Below are 22048 nucleotides of genomic sequence, written 5' to 3' on the forward strand. Positions count from 1 at the left end.
GGGGCGGTTGTTTCTGAGTCTTTGCTAACAAGTGCAATGACCAGTGCTACTTTTTGATTTGTTGAGTTGGAAGACCAACAGTTACACAAACCGAAAGGTCAACGTGCATCATAACTTTTAAGACAAGTGTCGGTTTGTTCCATCTTCCAGTAAACATAGCTAACGGCAATGGTATGATCACACCATCAACGTATCACTTGTTGTTCTCCTGTCCTACTTGCCACAACATTTAGATAGCTCTGGTGTTTTTGCTATTGACGTTATTGTACATGTGGCACATTGAGTATGATCCAGATATGTTCCTGCAGATATTCCTCTAGGCTTATCCAATTTCTTACTTCAACTTGAGATTATTCTGAACATTTTTATCAGGTTTCCATTGAATGGTGAGGAAAAACCCTGACATCTGACAAACATGTGATTATGTGCAACCTTCAGAAGTGTGTCTTGTTGATGCATGGGAAGGAGCTCTCCTGTACTGTTTAGAATAAGCAATTGCAGCTTGAGCTTAAAAGGCCTCAGGTGGTTTTCAAAAAATGTAGATGTGTGTCTGAATATCTAATTGTTCACTGCATTGCCCAATAATCATATTCCCAGCTCCCTTGAATCAGATGGGTCAATAGAGGATGTTAATCAAGCTCTGTTCTTTGACCTATAATCAATTTGAAAACAAAAGCTGGATAGGATGAGTTTTTTAGAACAGTGCTTGTAAATTCATAGTTATCATGTGATTTCAAATGCGGATTAGCTATTCAAATGGGAGTTGGGAGGTTATTTGTGGCTACATCGTTTATTTATTGTCACACCACTATGTCTCCCAATGTCACTTGTATTTTATACTACTGATGTGCATCCAGTAATGATATGTTAATATGTTGTGGCCATAGGCATTGTAAGCTTAGAATATCATGGCCATAAGCTTCGTGTTTAAAGCTCACAGTTGAGGGTGTCTTTTTTGTGTGCATATTCTTATAAGCCCTATTCACACGGGACTAGTAGTACCAGAGGACCTCATGTGACCCCCCATATCTGTGCTTCATGCTGCACTTTAAAACAGTCTGTATTTTACTTGAATTTACTGAATTTATCCCCCGCATATGATGTCAAGGTTCGGTCAAAACGTTCAATTACAATTGCCACCGCAATAAATTCAACCCCAAATTACAGAGATGCAGATTCACACAGGACTAATATTCTCTCACAACCACTCTGTTTAGCAAAATATGGTAGGTAATTTGCGGTGGAATTTTTCTTCTTCTTTACAAATTACAAACATGGCATATTTGCACAGTCGGGATTGAAATCACTCAAAACCTCCACAGTTATTACACATTTATTACAAACTACTAGAGGTCCCCATTTAATACAAGTCCCCTCGCAAATTGGGTTATACACGCACATGTTAATGATGCTAATTTTTAAATTACCTTCCTTTTATGTTTTACCTTTCAATGGGTTGATTTGTGATTGACAGAGTTCTTATTCCACATCAGGCTTTTTACTGAACAAGAGCTGTTAGAAAACTAGGAAGTTCTTACAATTTCCATTTTCTTGGGAAGGACAAAGATTTGAAGTGGATTATGTGCCTTCATCTATCTTTGCTCATTGAGAGTTTTCTAATCCCTTCTTACTCTGAAATTCACTTAGCTTGCTTCTACGTATGCAGTAAAGGGCTAAGTAGATATGGGTGAATCGGTTTGCATAAATGTAATCATGTAAGCTGCAAACAACAATCCATCGGTGCTGCAATTTAAGCTATTGCCTGTTAGATTGTCATTTAGATAACACATTTCTGTAGGAATTCTTACTCTGCACCATTTCTTTCTTTTTCCAACCAACAAGTAGATAAGTATATGAGATATTTTTTTGCTGTTGGCAAGATCTTGCATCATCTTCTATTTCAAAAAGAGCAAATCTTGTTTTGATATTTGGTATGACACCATGAATCTGGGTATTGATTTGACATTCAGGAAGTTGAGAAACAAATACCACATTTTAGTCTAGTATTTGCACCATATACAATTAAATAATTGTAAACTGTGCAGAAGTGTCTGTGGTTTACTACTACTAAGGTCAGACTTGGCTTAGAGCCCAACACGCCCTGTCACTGTGGGCAGATCATAGTGAATTATACTCAGATAAAGGGATTAGACCCTGGGCTGTCACTTCATTGGTCATTTGGTGGATCTAAGTGGTTTTCACTTGTAGTTTTATAAGTACTGTGCCATCTGTTTTTCATTTACCTTTTTGAACTGAGCTTTAGGTTTAAACCCAAATACTTTCTAGGATTTAAGTCACTTAAATCACAAACAAAAGCCCTTTTCAGACATGGATTCTGTAACATTGCTGGCTTCATCTTTTTGGGAAGCTAATGGCTTGAGCTTTTAAACTGGAGAGCTGCAATCCTTGTTCAGATTTTGGCATCTGGCACACGAGGGAGTCCAACAGTCCTTTTTCTAACTGCCACAGTGGCAGCACTGCTGGAGAACAGCAGTACCAAAGGTCTGATGAAATTAGTGTAAAAACCCCCTTAGTTTCACTAAGGGGGTTTTTACACCAATTTCATCGGACTTTTGGTTTTGTTTTACTCCTTGGTTTCTGTAGCCAGGTGTTTTGGTGTTTTGCGTTCTAGGACGTGACGGTGCGTACAAACTGTAGTAGTAGTAGTAGTAGCATCTATCTGGAAAATTGAAACGTTTTCTTTCATAGAAATATGCATTAGTCCAGAACACAAGACTTTCTACCTGTATTTACTTTCTTGCTCCCGCCCCAGACCCATATGACCAATAAGCAGATTGAACGCACTCACATGGTTTGTAGTAATGCATTGTGGTTCGTTTAGATTTTATATTTGTGTGAAAAGTAACTGTTCCAGTGGGAAATGCTCCAAGTTAACCAACTAATCAACTGTTATGGACCAGAACAAACAAAATATACGTGGGGAATTTCCCTGTTGTGGCACTTGTAAAGGATTTTGAATCTTGAATCAGTATCTAACGTGGAGGTGAACATCTAAGAAATGACGAGTATGTCTAAAAGGGCTCAAGTGTCATTTTTATGGGTAGAAGAAAGATTAAATAACTAAATTAACACAGGCCTGTTGTTTTTTTAATCTAGGTTCTGTAACATGCCGGTATTTTTAATTCTTTCTTCTGCAGGTCCTTCACAGAATCCAGTTGGCCTGCAGCAGCTGCCAGGGGTCAGCTATGGCATGACTCACCCACCAACCTACAATCCAATGCAGGCCAAAGCTCCCGCAACCCACGACACTGGACTCTACCCCTCTGGGCCATACCAACCTGTTCACCCAGTCAGCTCCTACCAGCCTGGCCCACCACTCAGTTCCTACCCAGCTCCTTCAGGCCAGTCACTGTTGACCAGGCCTCTAATAGGAGGTCCTCCATCCCATACCCCTCCTCAGTCTGCCAGCCCTGGTCCTAGGCAGCCCCTTGCACAGGCCACACCTCCCCCTCCTGCTGTGTCTTCTAGTAGTTACTACCCAAACCCCCAGCAGCCGCAGCCCATGGCTCCAGCATGGCAGTACAACACAGCTCCCCCACCAAAGGGGCAACCCACTTCCATGAGCGCACCTCCCCGCGGCCCCCTGCCTAACCATGTAAACCCAGCTGCAAGCTCGACACCGCCACCAGCACCGTACAGCTCTGCACCATCAGCCCATGTGTCCCATAGTGTCACCCAGCCCCCAGGCCCAGGGATGCCCCCCACCTCTCTACATGGATATACCCAGCCAGGTAGGAGCACAAAGGCTCTGCTGAAGTCTAAACTATACCATCTTTATGCACAATATTATTTTCAAATGGAGAATAAGATAATTTTAGGGGGAAGTTGGGAGTGAATTAAACTCTAATGCAGTCACTCCTTGAGTAAAATCAATAAAAAGATGTCTCTACCTTCTAAAGTGCTCATATTAGTTTCATAAATGTATTGAGAGGTTGTACCACATGGTTTAATTTTCAAAAAACACCATATTTTTGTTGTACTGCACATTACTGCAGATCCTCTTTTCACCCTGTGTGTTGAGCTCTCTGTTTTAGCTACAGAATGAGACATCTCACTTCTGTTCATCTTTGTTGGGAATCGCACATGCGCAGTACCTAGGTAAGGACTACTAGCCTGTCAGAAACAAACTAGCAGCTAGGCGAGCATTACGCATTACAAAGTGACACAGGTTTGTCTCGCAGGTAAAGGCTGGACTACAATAGAGTTGTTTGGAGCAGTGTTTTCTGTTGGAGATGGTCTGTGCCTTTGGGCGGCCTTTGGGCGTTTTCACCCTGTGGTCCTATTACATGCACAAAAAAGATATACGACACAATAAAAGAAAAGGCGTAATACAAGTAATTTAAGTTTAAATAAATTGGACCAGTAAACGTTAACTTTAATTCCTGGGTCCCCATTACCTAATCACTGTAAGTTATCCACCAAGTTCTCCTTCTAATAACCTCTCTATAGCACTATTACTGTCTCTTGTCTTTTTACCTCATCACCATTTTAATTGACGTGATACAGATATGCGTATCAAGAATGCTGATATGTTGGAGCTGGACGTTGCCCTCTGCTCCTACTTTGAACATGTCTCTGGCTCCCTCCCAGGCACAGGCTAGTTTACACTGAATTTGTACAAAGTTCAATTCCGTATTTTATTGGTTAAATGTGATTCTTATGTAGCAGCATGACGTGGCTTTTAGGCCAAGTCTAAATTTTACAGTTTAGACTTGTCAGTTTCTGGTTCAGGGTGTATTGCTAAAATGATTACGCTCTATTGGTGATGTTAGCAGAATGCACACAACCATATATATTCTGGGCTGTTAAAAAATTTGATAGATTCAGGAAGTTTAATTTTTTTCTGAAAGAGTTAAAGGGTTGTCTCCACTGATAAGTTTTTAGCTCTGTCAAAAATAAAAGCTAGTGGAATGTTACTAAATGTAGAAGTGGCTATGTTAAGTGACAAAGCATGTAGTTGGTTGTGTAATCTGTGGCCATAGTGTCTCAATGATTTGTCATAGCATTGTTTACATAAACCTTGATTTATTTTAAAGCATTACTTGGTCGCCTCAGTCTGTCTGTTACCATCATATCTCTCAATCAAATGGTCAGATTGGCTAAAAAATTGCTGTTCACATTAACACCCTCCCAGTAAGATTTGGCTTGATTTGAGTGACTTTCTCCCAGCAGCACCATCAGGGCATATCTTCCCAGTACAATGGTGACAGTGAGAGTTACAGCTAACTTGAGAAATTATTAGGTCTTTGTGGCGTTGTGTACTCTGATCGGTTTCTTGCAAATTAAAAACGTGACACATGTCACTCATTTTCCACCTTCAACAATAATCTGAACGATTTTGGCTCTTTTGAGCTCCAGAAAGTTTCATAGTCTCCAGCATTAACAGTGAAGTATTTTGTCATTAAAACGTTTCATGTGAATGTAACATGTTACAGTGCCGATATGAAATGCACCAAGGGTCCGTGAACCATGTGAAGTAAAGAGGATTATTATTTTAGTCATTATAATGCAGTTTTGTTTTAGTCTAATCTCTAATCTAATTAAGTCTTTACACTCTTGGCCTTTTGTCCCTGAAATGATAGATTCTTCCCAAATAAATAAATAAATATAGAGATAGATAACCATCTATTGTTATAATTGGCACTGACTTGCCATTTTCTGTCACTGTTGTAATATCAATCAACCTCACCAGTTGTTCATGGTTATGCACCATATGAATGGTGTAATGGTTGCTTTCATTGTTCTGACATTAGCTTGCTGTGGGTCAGTAGTGCCACCAGCTGTTGTTGCCTCTGGTCAGAGCTTATAATGTATACATCAGTGATGCCTCACATTTCTTCTACAAGACGTTTTTCAATTTTATATTTTTGTACACAAAACAGATGCAGTGACGGGGCAGTTTCACCCCAGATGATGGAGGGTGTTGTCATCTCATAAAAATTACTTCTGAAGACACAAGTCAATATAAATGAAAATTAAACAACAACTTGTATCATGTGTGATGAATATGATAAGAATGTTATGCTTTTTCTCTCAGGGAAATTGTGATGAACACTGCTCACTAATTTGTCAGATTTATATATTATAGTAATCAGAAAAAAAATTACAAGGTTAATATACATCTATAATAAGATTAATCAAGAGTTTTTGCCCTAAGTTGAATCATTGTTGTTGGTGTTTTTCACCAGGCCCTGCACCTCCGCCAGTGACTCACACGGCTCCACACGCATACCAGCCAAGCAGAGCACCTTATGGCTCCCCACCTACAGGCCCACCACCAACCATGAAACCCACACCCCCTACTACTGGATCCCTAATGATCAATGCCACACCTCCACCCCCCAAGGCAGATGGTAAGTTTTGTTTTTAAAAACTGGGCACGTGACATTTTTGTGCTTTGTCCACAGGTATTACATCCTACAAAGACAACACACGAAGTGCCACGTCCACATTTTTTTAATACTTGACTGCATCACTTTGTTCATTTATTTACATTCAAAATGGTCAGATTTAGTTTGAGTGGTCTTAAATGTGCCAGCAGCCTGGTATGAACTCAGCAAGACAAGACTAGCAATTAATTTAAAAAGTGTTTGAATCAACGTTTCTGAAGCAAAAAAAGTAAATGGAGCCAGTTGGTCATAAAACAACATGACCAGTCACTTAAGTAGAGTTAGTTTTTCAGCCCAATTTTAGATGGTCAGAGAGTGGTATGTGTTAACTTTTTTTTATCTAGCTTTGTAAACTTGTGAAGAAGTTGAAGGTCAAAGTCCGTACAGCACAACACTTTTCCCACAAATTAGGCAAATTATCGTTTAGTACAAATATTTTGTGGGTCTGTGCCAATTGTAAAATCAGAACGCTGTCAGTGATGAGTGTGTAACAGAATGTCCGTTTATAAGCCAGACTTTTTTTTTTTTTTTTTTTTTTACAATATCTTTATTGGATTACTTGGATGGAAGACATAAAAGAACAAATAACAGCAGACAGCAGTCCTTAAGAGTGTAAGCAAGAAGTTTGTTCCCTAAACCACATAGCGATAGCGGGTTTATCAAAGTTTTTCCATGATAAGACTATTGTCCTTTTTGGTTGTAGAGAACACATATTTATAAACAATTTTTCATGAGGCTTTATTCTATGTCCGCCAGCCATTTTTGTTCTGATCACCTTCCATTGTTTCCCTCCCTCCCCTCCTTCCTCTACATGCCAGCTCAGTGTGGGGGTGCTGTTAACAGCACTCTGCCCCCCACTGAGTCCGACTGCCAGGAGGGGGATATTGAATGTCCAGGTGTGGTTTGTCAGTTACTGTTAATGTCAGTGCTTTGCTCCCCATCCTGTCCTCTTTGTGCTTTTGTTCATTTTATCTAGGGATGCACTAATTCTTTTATTCCATCCTTTAAATTGATACCAAATATAAAGCACTGCAAAATCAGCGAAGGAAGAGCTCCAGTCTGGCAATTTTAGGCAAAATGTTGTTTCGATCTCTACAATTTGGGTTTATATAGCTGGGTGTTATTACTGCTTTGGCCCAATATTTCTTTTAGTATCAGTGCATCCCTAGTAACATGTTTCCTGTTGGTAGTTTGTTTGCTTCTCTCTGTCATCATCTTTTTATCATATCTCCCAAATGGCCTCTAAAGAAACATCTGAAGTATAACTAATTCTAATAAACACCATACATCAGTTCCCATTATCATCATGATCATCAATAATATTGTTTTGCTTCAGTAGTTTTGTGTCTATTTACTGTAGATCAGATCATTCCGTAGCCTGTGGTTAGCACACAGGGATACAAATAGCAAAAAGTGTCACTAAAATTGTTCACATCTGTATTTGTTTAAAACAGGAACTGTGGCTGGCAATGGCCCACAAGCACCAAACAGCTATAATCACGTTGACAACAAAATGGGTAAGGCCATTTTCTGCAACACATTAGATTATTTTCACACCAACCATATTTATCGTCTAAACTTACAAAGCAGGACTTCATCGCTGCTACACACTTGCCCTTTTTCAATTTATATCAGTGTGTGTGTGTGTGTGTGTGTGTGTGTGTGTGTGTGTGTGTGTGTGTGTGTGTGTGTGTGTGTGTGTGTGTGTGTGTGTGTGTGTGTGTGTGTGTGTGTGTGTGTGTGTGTGTGTGTGTGTGTGTGTGTGTGTGTGTGTGTGTGTGTGTGTGTGTGTGTGTGTGTGTGTGTGTGTGTGTGTGTGTGTGTGTGTGTGTGTGTGTGTGTGTGTGTGTGTGTGTGTCTTGTTCCTCTTTGCAGAAGAGCTCCAGTGTTGTGACACATAAAAACACATTAACGAGTTACACTGGGGGACGTTTTCTTTCATCACCACAAAACACTGTCACTGTTGTTTATTTTAAATCAATTTCACATACACGGTTGTACTGCTGTAAATACTCATCAGCCACCAAATGTGTATTAATCTGCAGTTGAAAATTGTCCCAACAAATGGACCATTTACTCTTGTTTTAGTAATTGTATCTGAAATACACAGTGCCTACCTGTTTTAGGAAATTACTGGTCTTTTGAAACTATTTATTGGTGACCTGTTTTATTTTGTCAGTAGAGGCTTGGGGCACAAGTGTTGAGAGAAGGACTAATGCATTGGTTTGGTCTTATCAAATGATTTGTTAACAGCAAGACAAATATAGTCTATAATAAATAATTTAGAGGGGTTCATTTTTCATTAATCACTGCTGCTCAGTGGGTTGGATTTATCATGTAAACTGACATAATTTCTGTTCCCTTCCATAGCTGGCCTTCCCCAGCACGGACCACCTGGTCGGCACTTGGGCCACTACCCTTCCCTTCCACCTGGGTACCAGAATACCTCGGCAACCCAAAACGCTGGCCCTCCCATGCACCCTGCGATGCAGGCTGCCACGCAGCCTTACACTCAAGCACCTCAGACATACCAGCAGGTGAGAGGGAAGTCACAGCCGTGCGCTGACTAAGTACTGTTAGAGCATTTCACATGTACTCTTCTTTAGCTCATTCTTACTGGTTGTAGATTGTAGAATTTCTTCTAATGACAAGATTTGAAATGCTAGAGAAATATTAAATCTCTTGTGGTGTTTTGGCTTTAAAGTGATCAGATTTAGAGGCATTGAATATCAGCTGATATCTACACCAGTCAGTCAAAGCATGGGTGGTCATCCATGCTTTATGATTTGGCTTTCAGAAGTTTTTGGTTAATAAATTGACTAAAGCGCTTGTTGTTTTCCCTTCTCTCAGCCACCTGGGGGCCCAGGACCAGCCCAACTGAGCCCATCCCTGGCAGCCTTGAGCCTCCAGTCCAGCACCCCAGAGGCCCTGAGAGTGGTCAACCTGCTGCAGGAGAGGAACCTGCTACCACCAAGCCCGATGCCTGCCCCAACACCCTGTCTCCCACAGGACCTGCAGAAGATCAACTGCAACCCAGAGTAAGCCATGGCAGACTACTATTGACAACATGTGTCTAAATTTATTCTTTCATTTGAATGTTATTATCCTTTCAAACTGATATTACTGTTATGTTAATGTTAATTGTTTACACTTTAAATTTTTAGTTAAAAACCATTATGTAGTTATGTGTAAAGAAGATTTATTAAATGCACTTATTTTACGACTTTTTGTTATTTAAATTACTGCTTAGCGTAAAAGAACAAAATGTTACCTGTTTTGTTGCCATCTCTGCAACTGTACACATTTTGTAGTTGATTAGCGTATCCAAGTTTTTCCTGGATATGTCGCCCTAGGAGTTCTTTTGCAAGATTTTTCCAAGACACTGTGTGTACTACTGGGCACAACATGATCTCTGCATGCCGTTCAAGGAATATAAACTTTCTGCATTTGTGTGTCTCGCCAGGGTTTTTCGTAGTACGCTGACCAGCATCCCTCAGACTCAGTCACTGCTCAACAAAGCCAAGATGCCACTGGGCCTGCTGCTCCACCCCTTCAAAGACCTTTCGGTAACACCTCAGTTCAATATTTAATGTGCACACACATTAGTCAGTGCATTTACATTACATCAACTGAAATTATGTTATTGTTGGCTCTCTATTAAAAGCCTTATTTCTTAGATGTCATTTAAACATGAAACCTGTTTTACTCAATTGGTATTACGGATTAAGAGGAACATAGAAGAAACACCTCTACGTATCTCCCTGGGCAAACCAAATTTTCTAACTAGCTTCTGGCTATGTGCTTAACCAAACTCCTTATTGGATTTAGCATGTAAAAGAGAAAGACTTAATGATTGATAATACTTGATGATATTAGTAATGTTGTTAACTGTTAAATTATTTTATTATTCATTTCATTAATGTTATTGATTAACATCTTTCTACAGCCACATCCACTTCATCCACAATTATATTCCTTAAATTTTGAAGATAACTGCTTTTTTTGATTAAATAAAAATAAAAAACACTTTTCTTCAGAAGAGTTTGTTCATGTTTTAATTGAGGACACATGCATTGCACAATCTGGACAGCAACAACAACAACGTCTTTATTGAAATGCCAGTTACAACTAGTTACAATAAAATGAGATTGCCTAGAGGCACTTCTTACATGGCTTTCTTTTATTATGTGGGTTTCCTTGCAGCAGCTTCCTGTGGTGACATCCAGCACCATTGTCCGGTGTCGGTCCTGCAGAACATACATCAATCCCTTTGTCTCTTTCCTGGACCAGAGGAGGTGGAAGTGCAACCTGTGCTATCGGGTCAATGATGGTAAGAAATGGGGAGGAGTGATGTATTCTCTTTTGAGTACCATCATCTGAAGAGCCACTGGAGGAAGTGTCCAAAATAATACAGCCTAGCTACAAAATGTACGGAACAATGAAGAAATAAAACCTCACTGTGTTGTGTGTGTGCCTATGTGTAGTTCCAGAGGAGTTTATGTACAACCCAGTTAGCAGATCGTACGGAGAGCCTCACAAAAGACCCGAGGTCCAGAACGCCACCATCGAATTCATTGCTCCTTCAGAATACATGGTATGTTTCTACAGCTTTGACGTTGGTCCTGTTAAGAATCTGAACAGTTATCAGCATGCCCACTTTATTGTAAATTGAAAGCTAATTTACATATATGTATTAGTGCCAAGGCACATACTGAGACAAATAATCACAACTTTTGCAGACGCTATTTTTTTGTTTTCTGTTATTTTGAAAGTGGAATTAATGGAAATGAAATCTAACTTTTTGTGACATAATATACAAATGTCTAATGTGTCATTTGATGACTTTTGGAGATGTTTCTATCTTCTCTTGTCTTCTTTATGCACATTAATACAATTTTTTACCTGGGGTGCCCAAACTTTTGAGCCTCACTGTATGTAATATGTGTAGAGATTATACAGTATGTAGAATTATATTATGCAATTGTGATCGTCGGTCTTTACTGACCTTGAGTAATGTTACATGTGTTTGTCCTCATTTACCCAGCTGAGACCACCACAGCCTGCTGTTTATCTCTTCATTCTTGATGTATCCCACAATGCAGTGGAAACAGGCTACCTACATGTGTTCTGCCAGTCACTGTTGGACAACATCAATGCGTATGTACAACATTCAGTTTCCATTTAATAGAGATGATAGGAAAGACTGCATGGCCTTAAATTGTCATTTCCTGTTTTGCTTTTAAACTTCAGTCAATTCATGAATTCAGTTTAATTGACATTTTATCTGTCCATAAACTAATATACTTAAATAAGTCCATAATTAAAAGTGGTTGATGAAGGTAATTTATCGGTTATAAATACACTTGCTTTTTGCCAGAAAGTGGCAAAATATAGGCAAATGGTTGTTAAATTATTAAAGTCGTATAATTCAATTACAGCAGTATAACTTCACACTGCAAGGTTGAAGCAGGTACAGATGAAAGTATATTATCCTTGTCACCTGAGTGCTAGCTTTATTAAAAAGTGTGTCTGTCTGTCTGTCTGTGTCCCAGGCTTCCTGGAGACTCTAGGACAAAGGTAGGCTTCATCACCTTTGACAGCACCATCCACTTTTACAACCTCCAGGAGGGACTTTCTCAGCCCCAGATGCTCATTGTGTCTGACATTGAAGGTAAGATGCGGCTGACCACACGTTCATTACTACAGCAACATGACACCAGCTATGTGCAGAAATGTAGAATTCATTACTAACTTTTTTGAGTGGCCTGTTGCATTCAGGGAAACTTGTTACAACTATTATATCAGGGTGTGTGTGACAAGTGTGACTGTATTATGTTTGTTTAAATAGTAACTTTTGTGTTTCACAGATATCTTTTTACCAACACCAGACAGCCTTTTAGTAAACCTCAATGAATGCAAAGAGGTAAGAAAATTTACTTTTGATTCCTGCTATGTTGTGAATGTGAATTATTTCATGAATAACAGTCTGAAACCCTTTAATTATGTCATATTTATGAATGTTAAGATTGGTTTTAGTTGTTGTTTTCCCTAAACTGTTTAGATATTAACATTTATAATTGCTCACTGTGTGAGAGGAAACTTAAATGGGCCCTTTACTTCCGATGGGAGAAAGATTTCCCTCTGGAATTAATAATGGGTCTCAAAAGTAAAACTCCCTCCCTTTTTTCTTTTTCAGATTGTGCAGGATCTGCTGAAGAGCCTGCCAAATCTTTTTGAAAAAACCATGGAGACCCAATCTGCCCTAGGTTCAGCTCTGCAAGCAGCCTTCAAGCTGCTGTCACCTACCGGAGGGCGCATGTCTATCTTTCAGACCCAGCTGCCTAACCTCGGTGTGGGGGCACTCCAGTCCAGAGAAGACCCCAACCAGCGGGCATCCGCCAAGGTTAGAGAGACACTGAGAAGTGTGTTGGACATACAGTAGGATCAAAGAGCCGTTCCAGCAGCATTATACATTGTCAAAATTCCCTAGGGAAGTCATTCAATAACAGAGATTATACCATGGTCTGGGGGAATATTCTATTCGGATTGGCTGCAGGGTTTCCATTAAAAAGTGTTTTAGGACACCTTATAAGTAGTTCTGGTGTGTGTTCACCAATTTAGATGAATGTGCTACATTAAAAGAATAAAATAATTAAAGCTGCAAGTGTGTATTGACTTTCAATCTTGCAACCATAACGTTAGCTTTCTGGCTCAAAGCTGAGCCAAAGGATTACGTATTACAGTCATGGTTCAAAAATATACCTCAGTATTATTATTTTTTACTTTCCGTGCAATTAGAGCCAGACAAAACAACACTAAGCTCATGTCACACAAGTGCTCTGTCTTTTATATGGAAAGTCATAGAAAAGTTACAGCTTTTTTATTCTTGGAGCCAAAGGGCCAGCATTCAGGACTAATTTGTCCTTCTGGCTTTTCAACAATAATGAGATCTTGGAAAAATGTCTTTTAGATTTTGACACATTTTGGGTAGTTGAATTCTGTTCCAAATTTTGAGCTCATGGTCCCACCCTCATTTTTTTTTGTTTTTTTGTTTAATTCTTTCTTTCTTTTTTAGGACATCCAGCACTTATCTCCAGCAACAGACTTCTACAAGAAGCTGGCTCTAGACTGCTCCGGCCAACAGGTGGCGGTTGACCTGTTCCTGCTCAGCTCTCAGTACTGTGACCTGGCATCACTTGGCAAGTCCCGGACTAAATGGTTGGGTAGAGGGTGGATAGAGGGAGGGTTTATTGGACCTTTTATGTCTGTTTACATGTCTCACAAGAGCTAAAAACACTGGTAATCAGTCAGTAGAATAGGTGAAAACTACAACATAAGTCATGGAAAAATCTGGATATAGGCAAAAGGTTTTAAAAAAACAAAACAGATTTAAACACAGGAGGATGTGGACAATTACGTTTGAATTTGTTTTTATCACGTCACATGAAAGACAATCTGTCTCCTCCTCCTTGTGTGCTTTTCTTCTCCCAGGCTGCATATCCAGATACTCAGCAGGGAGCGTTTACTACTATCCCTCCTACCACCACCAGCACAACCCCGCTCAGGTGGAGTGCTTCCAGAAGGATCTGAAGAGATACTTAACCAGAAAGATCGGCTTCGAGGCCGTCATGAGGATACGCTGCACTAAAGGTCCGTTGGCACAACAGCCCTTAGTTTTCATCGTGTCATTTTTCCTGCAGAATTATTGTAAAGATAAACAATTTGTGTGTTGTCGTCCTTGTAGATAAGAGCACTGGTTGCTGTGATTAACTTAATCAAGGAAGCGTTGATAACGTCTTATCAAATTTTCATTCATCAAATCATTATTTAAATCATTTGAATGCACTATCCATACTCTATTACTATCGATAAACAACACAGCCATTACAGCTCCTGAATGCATTACCTCTTCCTGATGTATATTTGATCTTAAGGTTTGATCTCCTTTAAGTCATTTTGAAGAAAATATGATGTCTCTGGAGTCCAAGCAAATACATCGTTGATGTTGTTGGGACTTACTTTTTTTTGCAGTTGAGCGTTAGTTTGGCTCTGTCAATCCAGCTTTTGATTTTTGTCTCTCTCTCTTTCTCTCTGCAGGCCTGTCCATCCACACGTTCCACGGAAACTTCTTTGTGCGCTCCACAGACTTGCTGTCCCTTCCCAACGTGAACCCAGACGCTGGCTTTGCCGTTCAGATGTCCATTGAGGAAAACCTGGTCGATATGCAAGTCGTCTCTTTCCAGGCCGCGCTGCTTTACACGTCCAGCAAAGGTTGTTTTGTTTTTTCAAAGCCATTGTGAAAAATGTAAATATCATTCTCTGTCTTTTGTTTAAATGTCATGTGTTAAATGGTGCTCTTTGGATGCTTCTGTATAGACCTTAATGGTCCCCTAATACCATATCTGGAGTCTCTTTCCCAAAATTCAGCTGTGGTGCAGACTTAAAGCCACTAGAGCCAGTCCCACAATGAGCTTCCTTAGTGTGTGTCATTTCTGAGTTGGTAGCTTTTGAGGAGGATGGGGGGGGGGAGGTGGAGGCTGGGGGTGTGGCCTCGAGCAACTGCCACTTTGCTTGTTTGCAAGCCATGATGTCTCTCTCTCTCTCATGGCCGGCCAAATTCTCTAGGCAGGCAAAGCAGAGAAAGGGGAGGTAACCTTGCCCTTATAACGTCATAAGGGGCAATATTCCAGATCGGCCCATTTGAGCTTTAATTTTCTCAAAATCAGAGCAGGATACCCAGGGCTCAGTTTACACCTTTCTCCATTTCTAATAACTGTGGGACCATAGGCAGGTTGGGGGAATGCATATTAACTTTAAAAAAAAAATAATTACAAATTAAATTGTAATGCCGTGGGACCTTTTTAAATAACATATTTTCTCTTACAGGAGAGAGGAGGATCCGTGTCCACACCTTGTGTCTCCCTGTGGTCAATTCTCTGTCAGACATCTTTGCTGGGGCTGATGTTCAAGCGATCACTGGACTGCTGGCTTGTATGGGTAGGTACTAAACCATCAAACACATTTCAGAGATCCCCTCCAGAAATCTTTTGAGACATAAAAATACTCTGCTTGAAATAATTATTTGTTACAAATTCTTGAAATTGCATCTGCTCCCTTTCCCCAATTCAAAGGTCTAGAATCCATGAATTAGCAAATATAGTAAATTTTAAAAAGTTGGACAGCGTGAAAACATCCCATAAGCAACATGAACTTGGACTTGATTAAAGCATCACTCAAGCTAATTATTCTTTGTTGCAGCAAAGAGTCTTTTGATTGGCTTGATACTAAATTATTGCAGGTTTTTCATCCACTTCACTGTTATTAGCACTGACAGATGGAGAGTAGTTGCAACAGCTGTGGTTACCTAGCAACCACCGCATACCGAGCAGTCAGATCTGTCCCGGCATATCTCACAGTCACTTAGAGAACAGACGCTGTTATTTCTGCTCTCTTCAAAATATGGCACAGAATGGCACTACCACTGTTTTTGCTTCACTTTGGCTGATGGTCCACAACACTAAAAGTTCAGAATTGCATTTAAATTTTAAAAAGCTTAAATTGTTTTGAAATTCAAAAATCACTTTTGTTTTTGTTTTTCAAATTCCAAGTGAAGAATAAACGTTCATGCTTTGTTTCAACATTCATTCAGAATTGAGTTGCCATTGAAAAGTTGTTCTTCCTTGTTTGTGCCTCTCCAAGTCTCACCTAAAGTAATTGTATGTAGAGATGCCGATACCAGTTTTGGTAGTGCCTCAGATACGGCCTAAAATGCTGGTATCTGGAAGTACTGGAGTTTATGCACCTTTCTGATACCACATAATAAAGCCCTAAAGAAAATCTACGTTAAAGTAGTTTATTTATGTTCTTTTTCTGGATGATAAAAGAAAGTTCTGTGGCCTTCATTGTTTGTTCGTGTTTCACAAAGAGTTTAACCTGAGCCAGACCGACCACAAACATAGAAATCATATCACGTCCGTACATGGATAGTAATATACAGTTTTTAAAACATAGTAAAATACATGACACACTGGTATTGTTTCAGGACTTGGTATTGGCCAACAATACAAACAAGACAGATATCAGAATCGGTGTCGGAAGCAAAAATGGTATCACACCATCTCTGATTCTATGTAGAATTTCTATGCAATTATAGTTTCTCCCAAATTATACTTTTTTTGGTACCTTTCGGGACTGCCCAAGTTAGCGGTTTTATCATTTTTTTTTTTTTTAAAGACTCCTAGTGGTTTTAACAGAATGAGATTCTGACTGCAAATATGTCCCTGTCTCTCTCTCTCTCCAGCTGTGGACCGCTCGACGACAGCAAGTCTGAGTGACGCCAGAGATGCAATGACCAACGCTGCCATTGACTCGCTGACGTCATTCCGGCAATCTGTGTTGACCATCCAGCAACCCGGCCTTCTGGCCCCGGCCTGCCTCAGACTCTTCCCCCTCTTCATCCTTGCTCTGCTCAAACAGGTCAGCTTTTCCCAAAGACGCAGTCATTGCACAGCATCTGCACTGTCGACCAATGCTTCACTTAACTACTCAAATCCTAATTTGTTTTTATTTTTTGCCCTGTTAAAATGAAACCGTCCCAACGTTTTCAAGCACTTCTGAAACTGCTTTTTACTCCCAGAATGTTGTGTTTTAAACCACTCCATCAAGCCTTTGTTGATCCAGTTTGTGCATGCACCCTACAGAAGGCCTTCAGGACGGGCACCAGCACCAGGCTGGATGACCGGCTCTTTGCCATGTGTCAGCTGAAGTACCAGCCATTGGTCTACGCGTTACTGATGATCCACCCTGCTCTTTACCGTGTCGACGATCTGACCGATGAGGTGAGGAGGATGAAATTATGTCTCAAAGTCGTGACCCTGGATAAAATTAACAAGAAAAAAAAAATTTAGAAGCAAAAAAGACTTCATTTTTATCTTTTAGTGTTTTGTTTATGATTTAATATTATACGATTGAAGTAAAAATTAAGACTTTTTTTTTCCATAGTGTATATAAATGATTTACGGAAAAAACACGGTTTGGGATTGGAAGTCTAGTCATGTTTTAGGACCATTATTTAGTCCCTAACAGGTGAAGCTCTAAATTCAGTCTAGGTGATGTATTTTTAGTAGTGAGCTGAACCTGGACAGTCTTCCCAATATTTCCCACGTTAGCTTAAGGGTCTCCCTGTTACTGAGTTATCGTCTCTTGTCTTCTGTTTCCTGCATCCTCAGGGAGCTTTGAACATCAATGATCGAACCATCCCTCAGCCCAGAGTGCTCCAGCTGTCTGTGGAGAAGCTCAGCAGGGAAGCAGCTTTCCTCATGGATGCTGGAACGGTACGAAGATTTAAAGTACTCATAATACACGTTTTGGCTTTTTCCCCTTTCCTTTATTATGTTATAGATCTTTTTTGTGTATGTTATGGGTTTTCAAAGTGAAAAACCCAAAGTCCCCCCCCCCCCCCCCCCCCCCCCCCCCCCCCAAGGGACTTATCATCTCCAACAGAAAACAATGTTCACAAACTGCTCCAAACAGCTCTGTTGCAGTCCAGCCTTTACCTCTGTGACAAATGTGTCACTTTATAACACACATTCCAATGCTCGCCTAGCTGCTATCATGGCACGGCCTCATACACTCCTTCTGAGTGGCCAGTAGTCCTTACCTAGGTACTGCGCATGTGCAACGCCAAACAAAGATGGAACAGAAGTGCGATGCCTCACTCTGTAGCTAAAAAAGAGAGCTCAACACACAGGGTGAAATGTGCTACACAAATAAAGCTGCCTTGCCTGAAGCGGAATCCTTACTGATGCTGATGGACCATGACATTAGCAATGACATAATCCTTTCTGTAAGACCCTGGAGAAGAGTCAGTAAAATGAACATTTTACCCAATGAAGTATCACAGTTATTCACTGTGGCTTTGAATCAAAACAGCCGTACAAGCTTCAATTTTAACTCTCCTATGGTTCAGACACCCAGTGCAATGCACACTTTAAATATTGAAATTCTCACTATTTATTGATATACCTTATGTTCCAAAAGGTCATGTATCTGTGGATCGGACGGAACTGCCACCCCAACTTCCTCACACAAGTCCTGGGAGTTCCCAACTACGCTGCCGTGCCTGATAACCTGGTAGGACACGTCCTGTTGCAGTAGTCACACATTTATATTCCACTTTTCCTCAAAGCTGTATCTGTGAACCAGGATTTTCCGACAAATTGTCTTAAGGATGGAATAAGGGTCCTATCTGTTAACTCTCATACAATATAGTCTCAGCCATTGCATCCTCCTGCCTGATGTTGAAAAGTTGACTGTCACTCTCTCCTCTCACAGTATCTGCTCCCAGAGCTAGACACTGCCGAGTCGCAGAGAACCAGGGCTTTCATCGGTTGGCTGAGGGATCAGAGGCCGTTCTTTCCCTCAATGCATGTCATCAGGTGAGTAGTAAACAACATCCTGTACAAAAGAGTAAAGAATCGTGCAGCAAGACTGTGGGGAAATTAAAACCAGCAATCATCCGCTGGTAGATTTTAATTTTGGCAGTTAATTTACTGTAATAGTACGGTCTGTTCCTCTTGGTACAATCTGAACACTGAGCAGCGTTGAAGTTACTCGTAAGGTTTTTTTTTTAAACTGGAACAGAATTTAAAATGTGATTTATAATATAATTTTCTCAGAAAATAACGTTTATGGGAAAAGTGGAAGTGTGCAATCCAAATATCTTCAACATTTCCATAATAAAAACCAAACTGTTGTATTACCTTCCACAGCACTTTATAATGAAAGAGCAATTACAACTACTAACAACTTTTTTTTTCACCCTTTGACTCTCAGGGACGAAAGCCCGCTGAAACCCACCTTTATGCAGAACATGATCGAGGACCGAACAGAGTCGGCCCTGTCGTACTACGAGTTCCTCCTCCACCTCCAACAGCAAATCTCCAAATAGAGTCTCTCTCTCTCTCTCTCTCTCTCTCTCTCTCTCTCTCTCTCTCTCTCTCTCTCTCTCTCTCTCTCTCTCTCTCTCTCTCTCTCTCTCTCTCTCTCTCTCTCTCTCTCTCTCTCTCTCTCTCTCATATATGGAGTCCTCTTTCTCCATCTCCAGCTGTGGTCCACTATCTCTCTGAGGAAAAGCTGAACTGACAAATGAAACAATGTTACGGACAGCGTGACAAAGAAATCTGTTCTAATGCCTATTTGGCACTTTTTACCGAGCTGGACCATTGTGTTGGAGATAAAACAAAAGCAAGAAATCCAAGATGGTGATTATGTCAATGATCGAATGAATCAGTGTTTATTCTCATAGAACAATGCTGTCTAACTGAGGTATCGTTCGGATACAGTCCAGGCAAACGGATGTGTGAAATGTTTTTGTCTGAAAAGCACAGTCGTCTTTACTAAAACAAGTCGTGTGTGCGTGTGTGCGTGCGTGTGTGTGCGTTTGTGAGAGACTAGGTTTATGAGCGATAGTATGTTTGCAATCAGACTGTTATCGAGTGTCACCAGGAGTGTTTGGACACAGAACACCTGAGCTCTGGCAACACTCTTAACATCCTACCTGAAGGACAGAACATGTGGGTTTTTATTTTTCTGTCATTATAATTGTGTGTCGAACAAAATAGTAGACTCTGTTGTAAAAGGCAGGAAAGGTGAAGGTGTTTAACTGCGGACTGACCTAGCAATCATCACTGCTTTGAATGTGTGGACCCGGCAGTGGAAAGTCATTTTCATTGGTCTGATCTGTCCTTCAGAAAATCATCCCTTTTCTCTCTGGACATTCAGAACACCTCTGACGACGTTTTTGTTCAGTTTCTTCTTTTTTTTTCAACTTTTTTTTTTCGATTATCTAATAATTTATGAGACTCCCAATCTGATTAAATTCTATATTTGCCTTGTATGGGATGTCACATTTTATTATTAAACCTCTGTTTAAATACAGACTCTATATATGAAATATTTTAATATAATAGGATATGGGAAATTCTTTAACACACATAACAAAGCCATTGTGATCTTTTAATCATGCTTATTGATACTTGTATATTGAAAAAATACTGCAGTATATAAAAGGTGAAGAAATGCTGATTTCAATAGAAACATTAAGGTGATATGACGCTAAGGAAATAAAATGTTTGAGAACAGTGTTTATTCAGTGTTTATTCAGCGGAAGCAAAGATTACAACACAGGATATGGACCAATAACAGTCAAGTTTTTGTTTTGACTTGAGCGTGAATTGAAGATTTTTTGATTTGGTCTGATTTCATACAGTTTGTAATCTATGTATTATATAAGCAAAAATGTATTTAGGAACAAATATGTTTTGGTCTTCATGCAGAAAATTGTCTTTCATAAAAAATCGGATGAAAATAAAAATAGCTTGTTTGTAAAGAGTAAATTGCAGAGGTGTGGACTTAAAAAAATGATGTTATAAAAACGTTTTCTGGAGATCAACTTGTCACTTTCTTGACAAAGGATTTGCTTTGTGAGCTGAACGGAAAGGTGCCCTGTATCTATCACATGTATTTGTGTCACAGGAATAACCGACCAAGACAAACCTCATAATTTTGCATTGAAAGCAATAAATACCAATTTTACACAACAAAATAATTATCTCTTTATATTGACATTGCCATTGAATTGGGTGAAGGGGAACCTGACCAGTTCAGGACTTTGTTTGCAAGACAATGGCCTTGTCCCACCTCTGGTAAATTGTGAATCACTGCAGTTCCTGATGAAGAAATGCCAAAAAAAACTATCATTACAGGTATAGATGTTTAATGACAACATTTTCCAGACCATATTTTCCAATAACATGACAGTTTTAAATCTTAGTACATGAGGTCCATGATATTATAAACTTAATTACTTATACTTTTATATTAAAAATTTCAAAACAACAGTTCAAAAAATGATTTGAACAATATGATGAGACTTTTTAAGGAAGATCAGCATCAAACAATGTCAACTTGACTTGTGACCTTTAAATGTTTATGTAACCAGTGACCAACAGTGTTTATTATACTCGTAGATGAGGAGAATCCAACAAAGTAATGTAGTTTTTATTTCACCTTTGATACATTTATCTCTAATTTAGTTTCTTCAAAACTGCCACTACTGCACAAAACAAAACTGAACATTCTTTCAAATCTGATTGCTGAGGATAAGATACAATAACATTAGATATTTACTAACCTTATAATTATTACTTTACAGGTACTTTACCTTACATTTTCACGTAAATTATTTTTGATGACTCAACCTGGTGGACTACTGACAGCATGTTTTGTGTGCTGTAGGTTTAAACCCCTTCAATGCAGTTTGACAGATAAAAGTCGACACTGCTTTAACCATATATAATTACCGTCAAAATAAAGTGTAGAAAAAACTCATACACACTCAGTGGGCAACCTCAATGATTAATGTTGCATTAATTCAGTCTTGCACCTTAATTGTTTATTTACCATTCATCCCCATCTCACCGAGCTTGTTCTACAAACCCGTATGAACTGTATTTTGTGAGGCAAATCCACATACAAATTCTGCCACCATTTTGATAACTAAGTAGTTGCTTAAGTATTTTTTGTTAAAGGAAACATATTATGCTAATTTTCAGGTTCATAATTGTATTTAGAGGTTA

The 22048-nt window shown here is 39.6% G+C and overlaps 1 protein-coding gene across 4 annotated transcripts in view; it reads left to right on the forward strand.

Annotated features, from left to right (window-relative positions):
* The window catches only part of sec24a (SEC24 homolog A, COPII coat complex component), a 32982-nt gene that overhangs the window by 828 nt on the left and 10106 nt on the right, over positions 1 to 22048 (forward strand). Inside the window, exons 2-25 of one of the 4 annotated variants that reach the window (XM_034890671.1) lie at positions 3159 to 3329; positions 3363 to 3752; positions 6210 to 6374; positions 7229 to 7306; positions 7865 to 7927; positions 8781 to 8947; positions 9261 to 9448; positions 9874 to 9976; positions 10614 to 10740; positions 10895 to 11004; positions 11455 to 11567; positions 11963 to 12081; positions 12278 to 12333; positions 12607 to 12813; positions 13486 to 13609; positions 13902 to 14060; positions 14508 to 14681; positions 15297 to 15407; positions 16711 to 16886; positions 17111 to 17248; positions 17639 to 17743; positions 18450 to 18542; positions 18744 to 18847; positions 19245 to 19359. In XM_034890671.1, the coding sequence (XP_034746562.1) occupies positions 3159 to 3329; positions 3363 to 3752; positions 6210 to 6374; positions 7229 to 7306; positions 7865 to 7927; positions 8781 to 8947; positions 9261 to 9448; positions 9874 to 9976; positions 10614 to 10740; positions 10895 to 11004; positions 11455 to 11567; positions 11963 to 12081; positions 12278 to 12333; positions 12607 to 12813; positions 13486 to 13609; positions 13902 to 14060; positions 14508 to 14681; positions 15297 to 15407; positions 16711 to 16886; positions 17111 to 17248; positions 17639 to 17743; positions 18450 to 18542; positions 18744 to 18847; positions 19245 to 19359 (3356 nt within the window). Of the gene's footprint in view, positions 1 to 3158; positions 3753 to 6209; positions 6375 to 7228; positions 7307 to 7864; positions 7928 to 8780; positions 8948 to 9260; positions 9449 to 9873; positions 9977 to 10613; positions 10741 to 10894; positions 11005 to 11454; positions 11568 to 11962; positions 12082 to 12277; positions 12334 to 12606; positions 12814 to 13485; positions 13610 to 13901; positions 14061 to 14507; positions 14682 to 15296; positions 15408 to 16710; positions 16887 to 17110; positions 17249 to 17638; positions 17744 to 18449; positions 18543 to 18743; positions 18848 to 19244; positions 19360 to 22048 lie in introns of those variants that run through there. The other 3 variants (XM_034890668.1, XM_034890670.1, XM_034890672.1) reach the window with 3 other exon arrangements.

This window comes from Etheostoma cragini, chromosome 13 (assembly GCF_013103735.1).
Source record: "Etheostoma cragini isolate CJK2018 chromosome 13, CSU_Ecrag_1.0, whole genome shotgun sequence".
Lineage (NCBI taxonomy): Eukaryota > Metazoa > Chordata > Actinopteri > Perciformes > Percidae > Etheostoma > Etheostoma cragini.